The sequence below is a fragment of the Pelmatolapia mariae genome, linkage group LG14 (genome assembly GCF_036321145.2).
Source record: "Pelmatolapia mariae isolate MD_Pm_ZW linkage group LG14, Pm_UMD_F_2, whole genome shotgun sequence".
NCBI classification, from domain to species: domain Eukaryota; kingdom Metazoa; phylum Chordata; class Actinopteri; order Cichliformes; family Cichlidae; genus Pelmatolapia; species Pelmatolapia mariae.
In genome coordinates, this window is record NC_086239.1 from 24050487 (window position 1) to 24065953 (window position 15467).

At 42.7% G+C, this 15467-nt stretch overlaps 1 protein-coding gene across 3 annotated transcripts; it reads left to right on the forward strand.

The window, feature by feature from the left end:
* The first annotated feature begins 372 nt into the window (after positions 1–372).
* Positions 373–14175, forward strand: relb (v-rel avian reticuloendotheliosis viral oncogene homolog B). 3 transcript variants are annotated; one of them, XM_063493184.1, is made up of 11 exons: positions 373–651; positions 745–819; positions 1564–1733; positions 5138–5413; positions 6498–6664; positions 6763–6854; positions 6975–7106; positions 7236–7340; positions 8730–8945; positions 9906–9977; positions 11563–14175. In XM_063493184.1, exons 1-11 carry the CDS (start codon positions 618–620, stop codon positions 11985–11987), a joined length of 1764 nt encoding a protein of 587 aa, XP_063349254.1. In that variant the 5' UTR covers positions 373–617; the 3' UTR covers positions 11988–14175. The 3 variants fall into 3 exon arrangements, with proteins under 3 accessions (XP_063349254.1, XP_063349255.1, XP_063349256.1); XM_063493185.1 differs by having other exon boundaries at positions 748–819; XM_063493186.1 differs by lacking the exons at positions 373–651; positions 745–819; positions 1564–1733 and adding an exon at positions 3217–3340.
* The last annotated feature ends 1292 nt before the right edge of the window (positions 14176–15467 follow it).

Below are 15467 nucleotides of genomic sequence, written 5' to 3' on the forward strand. Positions count from 1 at the left end.
GCTTTTTGACTTCTTTGTGCTAAAAATAGGTACATTAGCTCTGGGATAGAGGCTAATTTGAATAGTTAAAAACCGATTTGCATATGCGCTGAAGCCGATATGAAAACAAGACGAGCCGCCGATACGTGCGGTCAGTTTACATACATAATGAGGGGGGAAATCGGCTTTTAAGGGTAAAATGCCTTTTCTGGCCTCACTATGGTGCATTATGCAAATCAATAAAGCGCCGTTTGATTAAAAGTTCGGTTCGTGCTGTCGCTGGGGGGGTTTTCCCGTCTGTGAGGTGACGTTACGCGCGGAGGGGGATTTCCACGCGTCCAGCAGCCAATCGCGAAGCCTGCCGGAAACACAAAAGCGGAGCACTCTTCGTTTCAGACATTTCAACACATGGCTTCGAGACGGTTTGACACTTCTCGCCGGGATCAGACAGACACTCTGAGCCGCTGTACAGTCTAACTGGTGGTTTAAGGAGCTGTTTCAGAGTTCAGGACGAAGGTTTGGGCCGAGACGGAAAAAACCCAGAGTCATCCGGTTTGGAGAGTTCTCAAGGAAGAATTCAAGGACACGACGGTGGAGTTTAACGTCCTTAAAGTGGTCTTAAAGACTGGACGCATGCCATGATAGACATGGACATGGTCAACGGTACCTCTGGTGGGTGGTTGTCTTTTGTAAACCTGTTGAATCTTTGCGTGTGTTTGTGCGTAAAAGCGCTGACATCATCCTGAGGCATGTGATTTTTCACAGCAGAGGAGACAACACCCCTTCCCGGGATTGACCCGCAGGACGACAATTGTTCGAGCCTCAACTCTCTAGATTTCGGTGAGTGGTGGGTCTTTTTTGTTTTGTTATGTATTGTTTTGTTTTGGCTCTGCGTGCATGTGCCGGAAGCGGGGAGGCATTACGGTGACCTGAGATGACCTCTGGCAGGAGGAGTGAACCATCATCAGAGTTCCTGCTTGTTTAATCTTAGGTTGTCTTATTTCCGATGTCAGAGAAGGAGAACTCAACATTTGGGACATTAAATTAAACATGAAAAAAGTCACAACAGCTGATTTCTCTTATCTAACTTTGAAAACTGTGCTGCAGATGCTTGCTTTGTTTAATGTTTCATGATTTCTGACAAAGTGTCAGACATGACAGACCACAACCACTGGTCCCCAAAAGGTATATTTACCTGCAGGTAACCACTGCTCTAGATTCACTTTCACTGGTTAAACTGAGGCTGGCTACATGGCAGGAGGCTTGTTTTTTTATTGGTGCAGTGCTGAAACAACGTGCCACAGATTCATGCACCAGTGACAAAAACAAAACAGAGGAAACGGTTCATGTGAGGTGGTAACCACTCAAATTCTGACACACGGTGTCTTGTGACACGTTGCCACGTCTTAAAATAGATTGCAGTAATATACTATTAGGTTTGAAAGATGTTAATGGAAGTGTTTCTGCTTTCAAATCCCCAAACATAAAGAAACAGCATAGCTGCTGCCCTAAACCGGTGTCAGATTTTTACCACATTTGCACTTTCACTTTGGATTCACCATCAGTTGTTATTCATTTACACAGACCTGATTCAAGAATATATCACAGAAAGTGAGCAGGTAACACCCTCCTTATCTGGACTACCTGGACCACCTCCTCCACCTGCTGGCCTCCCCTGCTCGACACCAACCCCCATCCACAAACCAACGCAAACATCCAAGCCGGTGCTGGTTGCAAGAGGCACCTCGTCTAAGGTGGGTGTTTGTGTTTTGTTTTTTTAGGTGGTGTCATGCAGGGTGTTGATTTTTCTGGTTTCCAGCTCATTTCGCAGTTTCATACGTTACCCAGAAAGACTGCTGGCAACACCCAAGGGTGCCAAGCAGAGAGGTGTTTGTATCAGCTGTGGGCTGTGAAAGTTGCCAGCCTGGGGTGAATAGGGGCATAATTTTTACAGATTCTTGGCAAAGTTTGTGCTCATTACTTCGATCCAGGTTCTATTTAACTAGATCAAGTCATAATCAATATACCTGATACTTAATTTATATAAAAACCAGAGAAATAAATGTCAGTACATGCGACTATTTTGTAAATATTCAATCACTTTGGCTGCTATGACTGTATAACAGGTAGGAAACTGGAGTCTAAGCTGTCTGGAGAAAGGTTATGACTAATAAACAATGATAACAATAATGATGGCATTCTTATTTTTAGCCTTTTCTTATCTTAGCTGGGCAACATAAACATTAAAGCAGTTAATGGATTCAGCTAAAACTTAAAACATTTTATTTATGAGAAGAAACTGTTAAAATGTATCTGCTTTTGGCTTCTCTGATTGTTTTTTTGAGGTTTTCTTCTTATCATTTGTTTGTGCAAAGCAGCCACACAGATGGGCAGGTTGTTATGCTCTTCCCTCGGTTTATTATTAGCAACAGTAGTTTTATTTCCCATATTGTCTTTGTGCTATTATTGAAAGGCAGTTGATATAAAACACGTTCAGAGGAAGCGTCTGTTCCTCCTCCTCGGCGGTGGCTGCAGCTCTTATAATGAGGCTGTTGTGAGGATTGAATGTTGGTGGTATGAAGTGCTGCATGATTCATGTGCAGCCTGCAGACGGTTGGCTTTTTTGCTGTGTGGCACAGAGCAGCCGTTAGGCAACTCGGCAGGTCCGGCTTCTACCAGAAAGCACGTGGTTTACAGGCAGCAGGGAGCTCAGAAGACTGTAATCTGATAAGAGAGGCACTGTAGTGACCGCACAGATGGGTAATAATGAAGGGTGCTAGAAGAGAAGTTCAGCCTTCTCTTAGTGAATGAGCTGCACAGGTTATGTTGCTGGTTTTGAAGAGGTTTTGCAGCTTGTGAGGGAGTGTAGCACACCTCTTTGTGCTTTTTTTTTTTTTGTTGTTGTTATAGAGGAGGTGGGCTTGGGGAGTGGGAGGACATTTTGGAAGAGCCGTAATCTGACTCCTGCTTTCAGTTTGCCATCCTTTCTGTTTACAAGCCAAACCCACCGGAGACGAAAGGTTGCATTTTTCACCCCAGTGTCAGTGCTGTGATTGGCTGAAGGGCGTAAGGCTGAGCTGACTTCCTATTTCCGTTTGCTGGCTCGGTGTAGCAGGCTTTTGTTGAAAGGTCCAGTCCTTTTTTTTTTTCTTTTTTTCTTTTCTTCTTTTGGGAGGGGGCTAACACGATTGCAGGGGTGCATACAAACATTTTGACCAAAGACGTCTGGGGCTCGACAGGATATTATGAAACATGATCTCATGCAGAGGTATCACCCACATCTCTGCAGCGATGGTTTAATGATTCACAGCAACACGTCTGACAAAGGAGGCGACTTCTTTACTACTTTTCTTACCTGCAGGTTTGATCATTATCTTTCTTATCTTCTGTTTTTTTTTAGATTAGCTACAACAGATAGACTGCAGTGAGTCGGGTGAAACTTGATTTGTGATAACTTTGGGTTCACGCTGATGTAAGAGAAAGCAATCAGGCGCCTCGATGGGCAGAAACAAATGAGCGAGGATGGAGGAAGAGCACTGCAGAGAAAGAGAGAGAAACTAAAAGCAGCAAAGACAAAAAAGAGATACGAAGTCTTGAGTGGGAGCGGAAAAAGCTCGGTGGTCTGCGGTGTAACGGAAAAAATAAGACATCATATGCAAGAGGAGGAGTCGCAGAGCACGAGGTTAACTCTGCTCACTGATAGAAAGCACATGTATGGAGAGAAAACAAAAAGAAACACACGCCATGAGTCAGTTCTTTCACTGCATGCTTCATCTGTAGTGTCATCACTGCCCAAGAGACATGAGGTTGTTTTTCTTCATTAAAACTATGAAGATGTCGAGGCGGGAGAAAAAGCTCTTTCAGCAGTAAAACCGCAAAACCGTGTAACATCATTAGACTGTTAATACAGACACACTGGTGTGTAAAAAGTACCATTGTAGTATTTTAGCTTGTCAAAGTGGAGCTACTTTCAGCTGCTTTATATAGAGTGACTTAGTTTAACATGGGGGTTCCCAAAATGGGAGCTGAGCTGCTACAAAAAGATGCAAAGTAATCATTTAGAGATATTCTGAGATATTAAATTGCATTTGTTGCCGTTTTTGACACTTTTCTCTTATTGTATTTTTTTAATGGTGAAATACTGAAACATCACACTTGTTTTTAAATTAAATAACCTAGAAGTTTGGAAGGGAAACATTTTATTAAAAGGATTTTATGAAGTTGTGCTTTGAAAGTGAGTCAGTGCTTCGAAACTGTAGGTATTCTTAAAGGTTGCGAATGTCCGCATATTTGACTTGGTGACTTCATCTCCTTTACACATCGAGATGGAAATCTGGTGAATGAAATGTGACTGTCAGGTCAGGTTTTTACTCCTAAGCCGTAAAAGGCTGATCATGTATTGTCGTCACCTCACCGAGGCCGGTGACGTGGGCACCTAAGTTTGCGATAACTTGAGGACAAGATGACGTAGGATTTTGTAATTGATACCACAGGTGCGTCTGCTGGGAGTCTGAGGGGTAGTACTGGCAGTTGCCAGTACTTTTATTTGGTGGCAGAAGTTCAGTTTTTCTTCTTGGAAGAGTGCTGAGAAAGGTCGATAGTTGATGATTGGAAATCTAAAGGCATAGTTCAACTGGAGAGACATTTCATGCTGTCAGCAAACTGACTCACTGCATTTGTACATCCAAAGCAAGAAAACCTCCGAGTGTAAATTAAGTTTTCATGAGAAATATGAAGTCTTTTTCCTGGTAAAACAGATGGAATAGGAAAAAAAACTGTGGGGGCATGAGGTAAGACCAGAACAGAAATAAAAAGCATAGAGATCACAAACATGATAAAGAAATGGTTAAAACATAAAATAAACACAAACCAGTGGGGGAAAATTTAAAAAAAACTTGTTTCTTCTTTCAGATGTTTTGTGGATTTGCTTTGAAGCCTTTCGAGTACAGAAATTATCTTTACTCATTAGATCAGGTTATAAAAGACTCATCTGATGTGCATCACCAGCCTTTAGGGACAGTCGTGAGGCCTGGTTGGTTGTTGCATGTTGTCTGCATCTTTTCATGCTGCCTTTTCTGCCAGAAGTTTCTAGTGCAAGGTAAATATGTTTAAGTCAATTGCTTAAAATTGCTTTTTCTTGTCTCCACCCCCCCATCAGCCAGTCCTCCCTGTCATGGATATGGCATCGACTCATCCTTCCTCTGGGCGAGGGTCCTCGTGTTTGCTGAGCTCGAAGAACTCCGGCATCCCGTCCTCTCAGAACCGAGGCGACACGGACATTCTGGAGCGCGTTCTGGACAAGCCCAAGCTCGTGATAGTGGAGGAGCCCAAAGACAGAGGCATGAGGTTTCGCTATGAATGTGAAGGACGCTCGGCGGGCAGCATCCTGGGTGCATCCAGCACCCACACTGAAAAGACCCTGCCTACGATAGAGGTAGGAGTTTTTGTTTCAGAAGGGGAGTTTACACGATCTCAGAGGCAGTTAGGCACTTTTAACCACAGCTGATCCTGTTTACTCTGTTCACTTGACCCCTCCTGTCTGAAATGGGTGGAGACAGAAAAAATGTGGTTTGTCTGAATCAATTAGAAAGTCCCCACAAATCCCAGCTCAAGTGCAGTGAGATACAAGGAGGTGTATCCCCCAGCTGCTTACTAAAAAACACTACCACACACATCTACACGCCACGATCATTCACACATTGACTTGCTGGTTACCAGGTTATGTAAGGTTTAGTCAAGGAAATGTCCGGTTGCATAATGGATATTAATAGAGTTGAACAATGGTGTTAACCTGTCATTATTTTTGGACGAAACTGGTACCTGAGTTAGGTAGTTTTGTTTGTTTGATTTTTTTTTTTTAATGCACCAGGAAATCTGTAATGACCTTCTAGAAACTATTGTTAAAAGTCTGACAGGTTGCTCAGATAAAAGACTGAGGGGGAAACGCACACAAAAAGGAGTTTTTGTGTGCGTTTCAGTGAAAGGTAACTCTAACTCTCTTATAATATTTGGCGTCCCTTCCTAACATTGTTCTATTGTCTTCAGTCTTTCGCACCTGATTGATAGATTCCCCCCCCCCCCCCACCAAAGTATTATTATTATTTTACATTTTATAATTTTATTCATGACTTTATTACTCCTATTTTTATTTAATATTATTAATATATTATTTATACTCTGAATAGATTAAAGACTTCTCATTTTCTAGAAACCTATTGCTAAAAGTCTGCCCCAGATAAATGTCTGAGGGGGAAAGAGACAAAAAATCCTGGAGCAACATATAGAGAAGGTTAATCGGCTTTTATTTCAACTCTTTTCAAGCCAAGTTTCTCAGATGTCAGGGTTATCTGCTTTAGTTTGGCATATTACAACAGCTTTGGTCTGTTGGTCAGGGAAAAAATTAAAAACTTTAGACAACTTTTCTGTGTTTTCTATCAAGAAAATCACATTAATAGGCATCACAGCTCTGAACTTATTCTGGATTTTTGCTATAAATCTTGTTCTTTTCTTTCTTTCAGATTCAGGGTTCCATCGACGGCTTAAAGAAGGTCAACGTCACAGTTTCCTTGGTGACCAAAGACCTCCCACACCGGCCTCACCCCCACTGCCTCGTGGGTAAAGACTGTCCAAATAGTACAGGGATCTGTTTTGTCACATTCAACCCTCGCAACAACCGACGTCACAGGTGAGCATTCGCCTTCGTTCCCTGCCATTTTGATACTTTAAATTTCGTGGTGTGTCTTTACATTTTATTTGAATAGTTCCCCTTGTTTTTACACCCAGCTTCGCTAACCTCGGTATTCAGTGTGTGAGGCGGAAAGAGCTGGACATTTCACTTCAGAAGCGAAGAAGCCTAAATATCGACCCATTTCAGAGTGAGTGGGAGACGTATGCCAATACACGGCACTTTAATCTCCACGTTGCTCTTCATTCACATATATAAAGGCAGTTTTTTCTGTCCTCACTGACTTATTTTGTCTCTGTTCTCCCCTCAGCCGGGCATTCGAAGGGCATTGAAGACATGGACATGAATTCAGTGCGTCTGTGCTTTCAGTGCGAGCTCGAGTGGCAGGACGGCAGGAAAGACCATCTCAGCCCGGTGGTGTCGAAACCCATTTATGACAAGAGTAAGACATAACCAGACAAACACACCGAAAAGCCTTGACCACAGTCAACCAAGCGCGCCAAAAATAAGGCGGCGTACTTCCCTATTCTCACGCTTTGTCATGCATGTTTTTTTTGTTTTTTAATTCCAGAGGCAACAACTACATCACAGCTGAAGATCACCCATTTGAACCTGTATGAAGGTCCCTGCACTGGCAAGACTGAGGTCTACATGTTGTGTGACAAAGTGCAGAAAGGTAACAGGAAAGTTTTTTGAAGTTAGGTTCCAGGAGTAGATTACATAAAACAAGTCCAGTTTCCACTATTCGGAAACGCGACAAAGAGCCTGATTACAATCTAAGTTTACGTGTAGGGCTTTGGAGCTTTAGTTAACTTTTAAATGAGATTTTTGTGATTGTGTTATTTAAAAAAAACAACACACACCCACACTTTTGTAACTTAAAATAGTAAAAAAGAAGCATGATGAAGGTCAAGAGTCACATTGTCACATTGTGTTTTTCTTGACTAAGAGAAAGCATGTGACAGGGTGCCCAGAAAGGCGGTGCGGTGCTGCATGAGGAAGTCAGGAGTGTTAGAGAGAAGTGTGAGAGCGGTGCAGGATATGCATGGGTGCACTGAGACAATAGTGTGTGGTAGGAGCGACAGACTGGTTAAAAGTGAATTTGAGAAGACAGAGGATTGCCTTTCAGAGCTTCTCAAGCTGGCAGATGAGGTCTGACTCTGTGGAATATTATGTTTGCATATGATGTGTCAGTCTACACAGGGAGCTGTGGGGGTTTCCTATGTAGAGAAAAGGAGTGAAGGTGAGAAGGAGCAAGGTAGAAAATGTGTTTTGGTGAGGTGAGGATGATGGAGGAGGTGAAGGTGGTTGAGTTTAAATACTTGGGGTCAACCATCCAGAACAATTGGGGTGTGAAAAAGAGGTGAAGAAAAGGGTACTGGGTTGTGACAGAAGGATACCAACATGAAAGTAAAAGTAAAGAAGGCAGCTGAGAGATCAGTTACATTGCATGAAACGTATGAAAAGACCTGGAAGAAGCTGAGTTTGACATGCTGAGATGTTTGGAGCTCATCACAGCGACTGCTCAGGTTGGACGGTTCTGGGACAAAGTAAGAAAGATGAGCCTGAGTTTGTTTGGACATGTGCAGTGAAGACGTGCAGGTAGAAAGACGCTGTGAGAGAAGAAGAAGGCACAAAGAGGAGGTGTGTGGATGTGATGAAAGAGAACTTGTAGGTGGTTTCCAGGTGGTAACGCGCCCTAAAGAAGAAAACTGTTGTGACCTAATTATTTTGAATAAAAGTATTAAAAGTTTTGATTCCTCTTAAAAAGGTTTTATTTTTAATCTTCTTTGTATTTTGGATCATTTTGAAACATTTTCTCATCAATTCTTAATTAAGAGGCTTCTTCGCTTCTTAAGGCTAACGGGACGGTGGCCTTGGAGTCAAGGGTCCCATGAGCCTAGGTGCTGACCATTACGGGGTCCCTAATGTAATAAAACCTGGGACTCCCAGAAGTGAAGAAGCTTCTTGTTAAAGACTCCCATGACCTGGATGAATGAGAACCTACACAAACATGTTCTAATGTTTCTTGAATAATAAAGAGCTTTGTGTGTTTGGTCCTCAGACGACATCGAGATCATCTTCAGGCGAGGGTCGTGGAAGGCGAACGGGGAGTTTGCCCAGACAGACGTGCACCGACAGATCGCCATCGTGTTTAAGACTCCGCCCTACGAGGACCAAGACATCACAGAGGAAGTGGAAGTCAACCTGGCCCTGCGTCGCATCTCAGACCAGATGGAGAGCGAGCCCATTACATTCAAGTACCTGCCTCGCAATCCAGGTCAGTCAGTACTGGACTTCCCTAACATCCTCTTCTGCCACACCAACCCTCTGCATGTCCTCCTTCACTACATCCATGAGCCTCCACTATCTCTACTCCCTGTAGTTTCACTTTTCCACCAGTCTCCCTCCTTCTTCTGGTCATAAAGTCCACTGTCCTCTCTCCTTATGTCATCAGGACCAGCCACCTTTCTGTTCTTCATCCTCTTCATAGCTGTCCTCACTTCCTCCTCACTGCACTTTCTCATTCATTAACTGTCCTCTGTCTTTTTTTTCTCTCAAAGTACTCCTTCAACCTTCTCTGCACACTCTCCTTACTCGTTAGTACATTTCCATCCTGCTGCACATCCTTTCCAGCTCGATCACTCTGTTTAACCAATCAATACAAACCTTTATCTCCTTTCTTCGTGTCCAGCCTCACATACAACTCACTGTAAGCCTCTTTGAATACTTTCCTGTACGTCCTCATTCCACCACTACGTCACTGGCCACCACCATCTTTCCTTCTGCATTCCTTGATACCATTCCTACTCAACACCTCCTCATCACCTCTCTTCCCTTCATCTACATGTCCATTGAAGTCTGTCCTACTCTTTCCCCCCTTGGGGACACTCTCTGCCACTTGATCCAACTTGCTCCAGAACTCCCCTCTCTCTTCTAAATGACATCCAACCTGTGGGGCATACGCACAGATAACACTGAAAACCACCCCCATGATCCTGTCTGACACTCTCTGCGCGTCCACAGCACTATCTACACCACAATAGAACATTTTGAATCCACCTCCAGCGCTCCTGGCCTTTCCACGTGGTCTCCTGCACACGCAATACAGCCACCTTCTTTCTCTGGATCATGCCAGTCAGCACTCTCTCCTCTTTACCAGTCATAGTGCTTACAAATTAAAAAAACAGATGCAGCAGATTATTGCTAAACACTGACAGCGTTTCATTTCTCATTTCAGACCCGTATGAGGTGAAGCGGAAGACAAGGCTAAAGTCAGAGGTGAACCTCAAGGAGAAGCCCTGTGTGACAGGTGAGGTTCAGACTGTCAGTTTGATCTTTGTGTTTTTACAATTCAGCATGTGAACTGTTTGACTGGGGCGTGCCACCTCTCTGGCTCCGTGTTTACATATTTTCACTCAAAATATTGTGACTTATAACAACAGGAAAAGCACGGTAAACCAGTATTTTAAATCTAAACTTTTTGGATTTCATCATGCAAAAGGCATAAAGTGCCTTTAAATGAATACAATTATTTTTTATTTTAACTTGACACTCAGTCCAGATTAAAGCTATTCACAATCATGTTCAAACTGCTTGTTAAATAATAGCCAGTCTTCCCAAAATCCAGGTTTAAACAGTAGTCTATCTGCCTGACTTCAAGAACCACAAAGCCCCTTTTCCACTGATGCAGTACCAGTCCATAATTTAGAACCTGTTCCACATATTTCCCCTGAAAAAGGGCTGATGGCATTGTGGCCCAGGATGGTGCCACAGAATTGCTGACACCAAAATTGAGACAAAATTAAGTGTGCAGGAATTTCACCCATGACTAGCAGATGCATTTTTTTTTTTTTTTGCATGGAAATTACTCCAACACCTGCTAGTAGCGTTTGCCTTTTTTTTTTTTTTTTTTTTTTTTTTTAATTTCTAAGAAAGCCCCCCACACCAGCTCCACACCAGCACTACATTGGTGGAAACGAGGTGCAAGTGAGCCATTCATTTATTTTCCTGTGAAAAAAGGGCGTCTTGGTCACGCTCACTTGGGTGAATTACACAGAAACCTCAGTGGAACAGTTGAGTTGGTGTTTGTGCCATTAACCACACCTACTAAGAGTCAGCACGTCTGCTGTGAAGATGCACTATTAGACACATGGCAGCTTCAGTAATTGGGACGAGTCACAATGCCCTTCAAAAAATCACACTTAATCATTTTCTGTCTACTCATCACTGCATGATAAAGAACAGATCACATGCTAACATGACATTTGCCAAAAATGCCAAAATGGACCACTGGAATACACAGAAATGAAAAAGAGGAAGTGGTCAGCCACAAATACTCCTTATGTGACATGTCATTTATATGACTGATTATCACATGAAGATAGATTAGAGTTTTATGTGTTATACATATATAGATACACCAAACAAGATAAAGATGGTGTGTAATAAAAGTACAAAGGGGTTAAAAGCAACAGGGTAAACTGTACAAAAGGTTAAAACTAAAGAGCAGCAAGTTCCACCTTCATGAAGGCTAGTTTTTGTTGATGTCAACTCAGCTGTGTGCTTGTTTTGGAGGTTTTTCCATGCAGTTATTTCCATTTCATAGCCTGGTCTGACTGATATAAACAAGGCAAAACAGTCCTTGTGACATAAAGTACTACAGATTAATATTGAGACAAACACCTTTCAAAGTGATCACACAGCTGGCTCTGCACTTCTCCTCAAAGGTTTCCCGTAATCTCAGTGAAGACCTTTTTCAAGACTGTGTGTGTGTGCTTTTTAAAAAAGGTCGAGAATCACATGTCACAATCCAGGTACAAAGTCCTCCGTCTAATAACTGACCATTCATCATGTTTCTAACAGCTTTGTTTTCTCTGTAACGTAATCTGTTTCAGCCAAGAGCGCACCTGCGTCAGATCAGGTCATCCAGTTCCTCCCAGAGGCCCAAAACATGATGTCGCCACAAGAGCGGTCGCACCCTGTCCTGCCCGGCATACCCGCTGCGGCGGAACCACGTTACTGCAATCCAATCGATTCAAACACCGACGAGGCGGCCCTTTACAACCAGTTGGTAGACATGCCTGAATTTTGGGAGGTCTTCAATAACCCGAACTTCTCCTCACTCGTGCCTGGCAACTTGGACATCACTGCCTCCGCCTTTGCTAATGTGGATATGAACTTCAACCAGAACTCCGGCTTCCTGCAGGACTTTTCCCATTACAGTGACTTGCAATTCAACATGCTTGTCAGCGAGAGCCAGAACCCGCAGTTGGAGCCGCAGGATGGCACGGTTCAGGTGAAAACGGAAGAGGAACTTTGAGGATCGTGTAGCACCGTTTACAGCTGTTTCTGTTTCTGTCATCTTTTAACATTTTGGTCACTTCCTTGCTGACAGTTTTATGTCACTGCCATGTGAGCACATTAAGCTAGTTTACCGCTTCCCCTTGTTTCTAGAACTTGTGCTAAGCTAACCAAGCTATCGCCTGCTTTGTTTTTAGTATGAGACTGGTACTGATTAGCGCAGCAGAAAACTGAAACCATCATTCAAAAGTGGATACAAGTGCCAAAATACATATGCTTGTCTCTCTGGAGTCAAGTTTGAAAAATCCCATCAGCCACTTGAACTTTCATCACAGAATATCATCCATTTAATACATTTCAGAGGTTTTCTCTTGATTTTTAATGGATTTGACTTTAAGTCAAAGGTATAACTCCTAATTAAGCAAAATAACACATGTTACATGCTGCTCCGATGGTCTGATGACAGTTAAGGCTGCGCATAGCTCTGCAGGCCGAGAGATTCCACTTTAACCCCTTTGATGGCACTGGTTCAAAGCTCCTTTATCCTTGGCTCAGTGCTCTCATGCTGGCACACTTATCCAGTTCATCCCAGACAATGGGTGAGAGGTGGGGCTCGCCATTTACCGTCACACCACTTTAGAATCGCCGGAGACCCACGCACCACTGCGCTGCTAAGCTGTTTGTTTTATTGGCTTACTCATGTAGCCAATCTAAACACAACAAGTTAGTCAGTACTGAACACTTAGCTAAGTTTCACACTAGTGATCATCAGTGTCTGATCTTCTGTGAGAACTTACAATCAGTTTTGTTTTTTTGTTTTTTTCCATCTGAGTGTTTTCTGTCTGAGCTGGCACTCAAAGGAGTTTTTTCACTGTAAGCCACACACACAGACACACACAGACCTCAGATTCTATTAAAAATGGTCCAAGGAAGGAACAATGGTGATACTGTGGCCTCTTTCAGCAGGATAATACACCTTGCCACAAGTAAAAAAAGGTTCAGGAACATTTTAAGCCATTGACTTGGCCTCCAGATTTTCCAGATCTCAGTCTAATTGAGGATATGTGGGACCTGCTGGACAAACAAGGAGGCCCCACCTCCGAACTTACCAGGGGTTGAGTGGGGTCTGCGCCTCGATGGGTCAGGGCTATTTTGGCAGCAATAGGGGGACCAACACAGCATTAGGCAGGTGGTCATAATATTGGGCCTGATCAGCAAACTGTTTGTTCAGCTTTTTCAGTTCGTTCACTTCTCATTAGCACACAGGGACCTCCCACCACCAGTCCCCTATAAGGGCCTTCCCCAAAACGCAGCCTCAGTTCATGCTTATGTCGTCTGTCATTATCAACTTGAAATGCTGTCAAATGTAAATGAGAAACTAGTGAATATAAAAATAACAAACACTTCGGCTATCTTGAATCATAGAAGAATATACGTGGCATTTTTGGTGCTTGTATCCACTTGTGAACTATCTTCCTGTAGTGAGTTATCTGCTGCACTTGCTCTGCTAGACTTCAAAACCATTATGGAGCAGAGCGCCTTCTTTCCTGCTGCTGCTGCTGCTTTGCACTTTGTGCTTGTAGACTGTTTTGGTTTCACAGCTCTTCCACGTTGCCCTGTATTTAACACCGTACCTTTTTTTTTTTTTTTTTTCTTTTGCTCCCGAAGCCTTGCTGGCCAAGTCTTCGGGAGCAAGTTAGCATTCCTTATTTTCCATAAGTGCTGCAAGCATTAATTTAAAGCCTACATTCAGTGTGGAGTTTAAAAGGAGAACTCAAACTTCTCCACAAAAGCTGTAAACTTCCATAATTGCAGTCTGTTTTAATTGCAAGGTGAGACTAAAATGGCACGTATTAAATGTTTGTGCGACATTTGTTTTGTTTGCTTAGCTGAAGCTGCCGGCAGCATAAAAGGTTTTTTTTTTTTTTTTATCACCAAAAGTTTCAAGTACAGTAGTTTGAGATCAATTCTTCTTTGTCCCTGTCTGTTATTGCTCTCTGTTGGCCGCCACAGCCGCTGGCTTGTTTAATATTTAATCAACATAAATGTAATAGAAAACAGCCCTTTTCCTATTCCTGGCTTTCTTTGTGTCAGTTCCTTTTGTTTGTCAGTTTCGCTCTCGTGCTAAGCATTCGAATTTCCAATCGCACCTTATCACATGTCTGCCCACTCAGTGTAGTGCAGTAGTCGGAGAAAAATAAAATGTCTGTGTGTAACTTTTGTTGTGTCACTACTTCCTGTTGAGGCAGAGCGAGAGGTAGAAATAAAAGATTAGAGTGTGTTAAAGGGGATGTAGGCGCTGCGATTCAGCTGCCGCCCACACACATTCCTGAGCTGCTCTCTCACTTATAAAAACAATGATTCTTGGCAGCTTCGACAGCTCCGAGATGCTTTTCGGCTTGTCACATCGCAGTTTTAAATATCTTCAATGCCTCAAGAGAACCTTGAAGTACTTGTTTGTCCAACCCATTAGACAGAAACCCAGAGGATATAAATCACCCTATTGTTTATGGCTGTGAGACACCTTGAGGTCACTTTAGTCACAGCCTCTCAAAAGAAACAATGGTTCTTTTTTTTTTTTCCTTTTTTTTTTTTCTGCCTAAAACATGACTATCACTTCTTACAGTAATCCAGTCTGGGAACGTGCCCTATTTGTGCTTTCCTCTTTAGTTTTTGTGGACTCTGGTGAAACACCCAGTCTTTTGTAACTCCGTTGCTTTTGGGGAAACTTGGCGATTGAGACACACAGGGATGTTAACCTTACTCATTTTTTTATTAATACAGATAGTACTGCTCGGTGATGGCAGTGAGCGGAGATATACTTAACATGGTCACAGAGGCCGAGGGGCTTCACAAAGATCCAGTATACGATAAATAAGGAATTATTTATTTTGAGCTGTCATGCAAACAAACTTGTGTAGAGTCCAAGAATAAAAATGTGGAGCATAAGTATAACAGAGTACTAAGGCTTTACATTTTAGGACTTAATTACAATAATCTTGACCTTACCATGTCATAAAACACAGTTAATACAACCAAAAAATGATTGACACAGCATTAAATATTACACAGGTTCATTACTTAACAAAAGCCAAGATGCCAAAGCAGTGCCAGGAAAACCTAAGTACACCATTACTGCTTCCATAGGGATTAAAAGGAAAGGATTAGCCAAGTGCTGCTAATAAAATAAACTTGATTAATTGTGAGGACCTCTATGAACCTCTGTCAGTTTGCTGGTCTGGAGTATTCAGATGTGTGTTAATACACCACTGAGAGGAGGATAGACATCAGCAATGATCTTAGAGAAGCAACTGTTGCTTCCCATCAGTTTGGGGATGGTTGTAAGGCCATTTCTAAATAATCTGAAGTCCATCATTCAGTCCCCCAAAGTCAGACTGTGCAGAAAAACTGCAAAAAAATTCGGAAGGGTTACATCTTAGACTCTGTTAGTATGTTTAGGTCACGTTTAGGCCTTAGGTCACAAACAGTGGTCCAAAAG

Bases quoted from the DNA above. Each gene is read 5' to 3' on its own strand.
- relb (XM_063493184.1), top strand. From the start codon at position 618: ATGATAGACATGGACATGGTCAACGGTACCTCTG. The intron at 652-744 runs GTGGGTGGTTGT...GATTTTTCACAG, and splicing joins CATGGTCAACGGTACCTCTG to CAGAGGAGACAACACCCCTT. The intron at 7,107-7,235 runs GTAAGACATAAC...TTTTAATTCCAG, and splicing joins GAAACCCATTTATGACAAGA to AGGCAACAACTACATCACAG.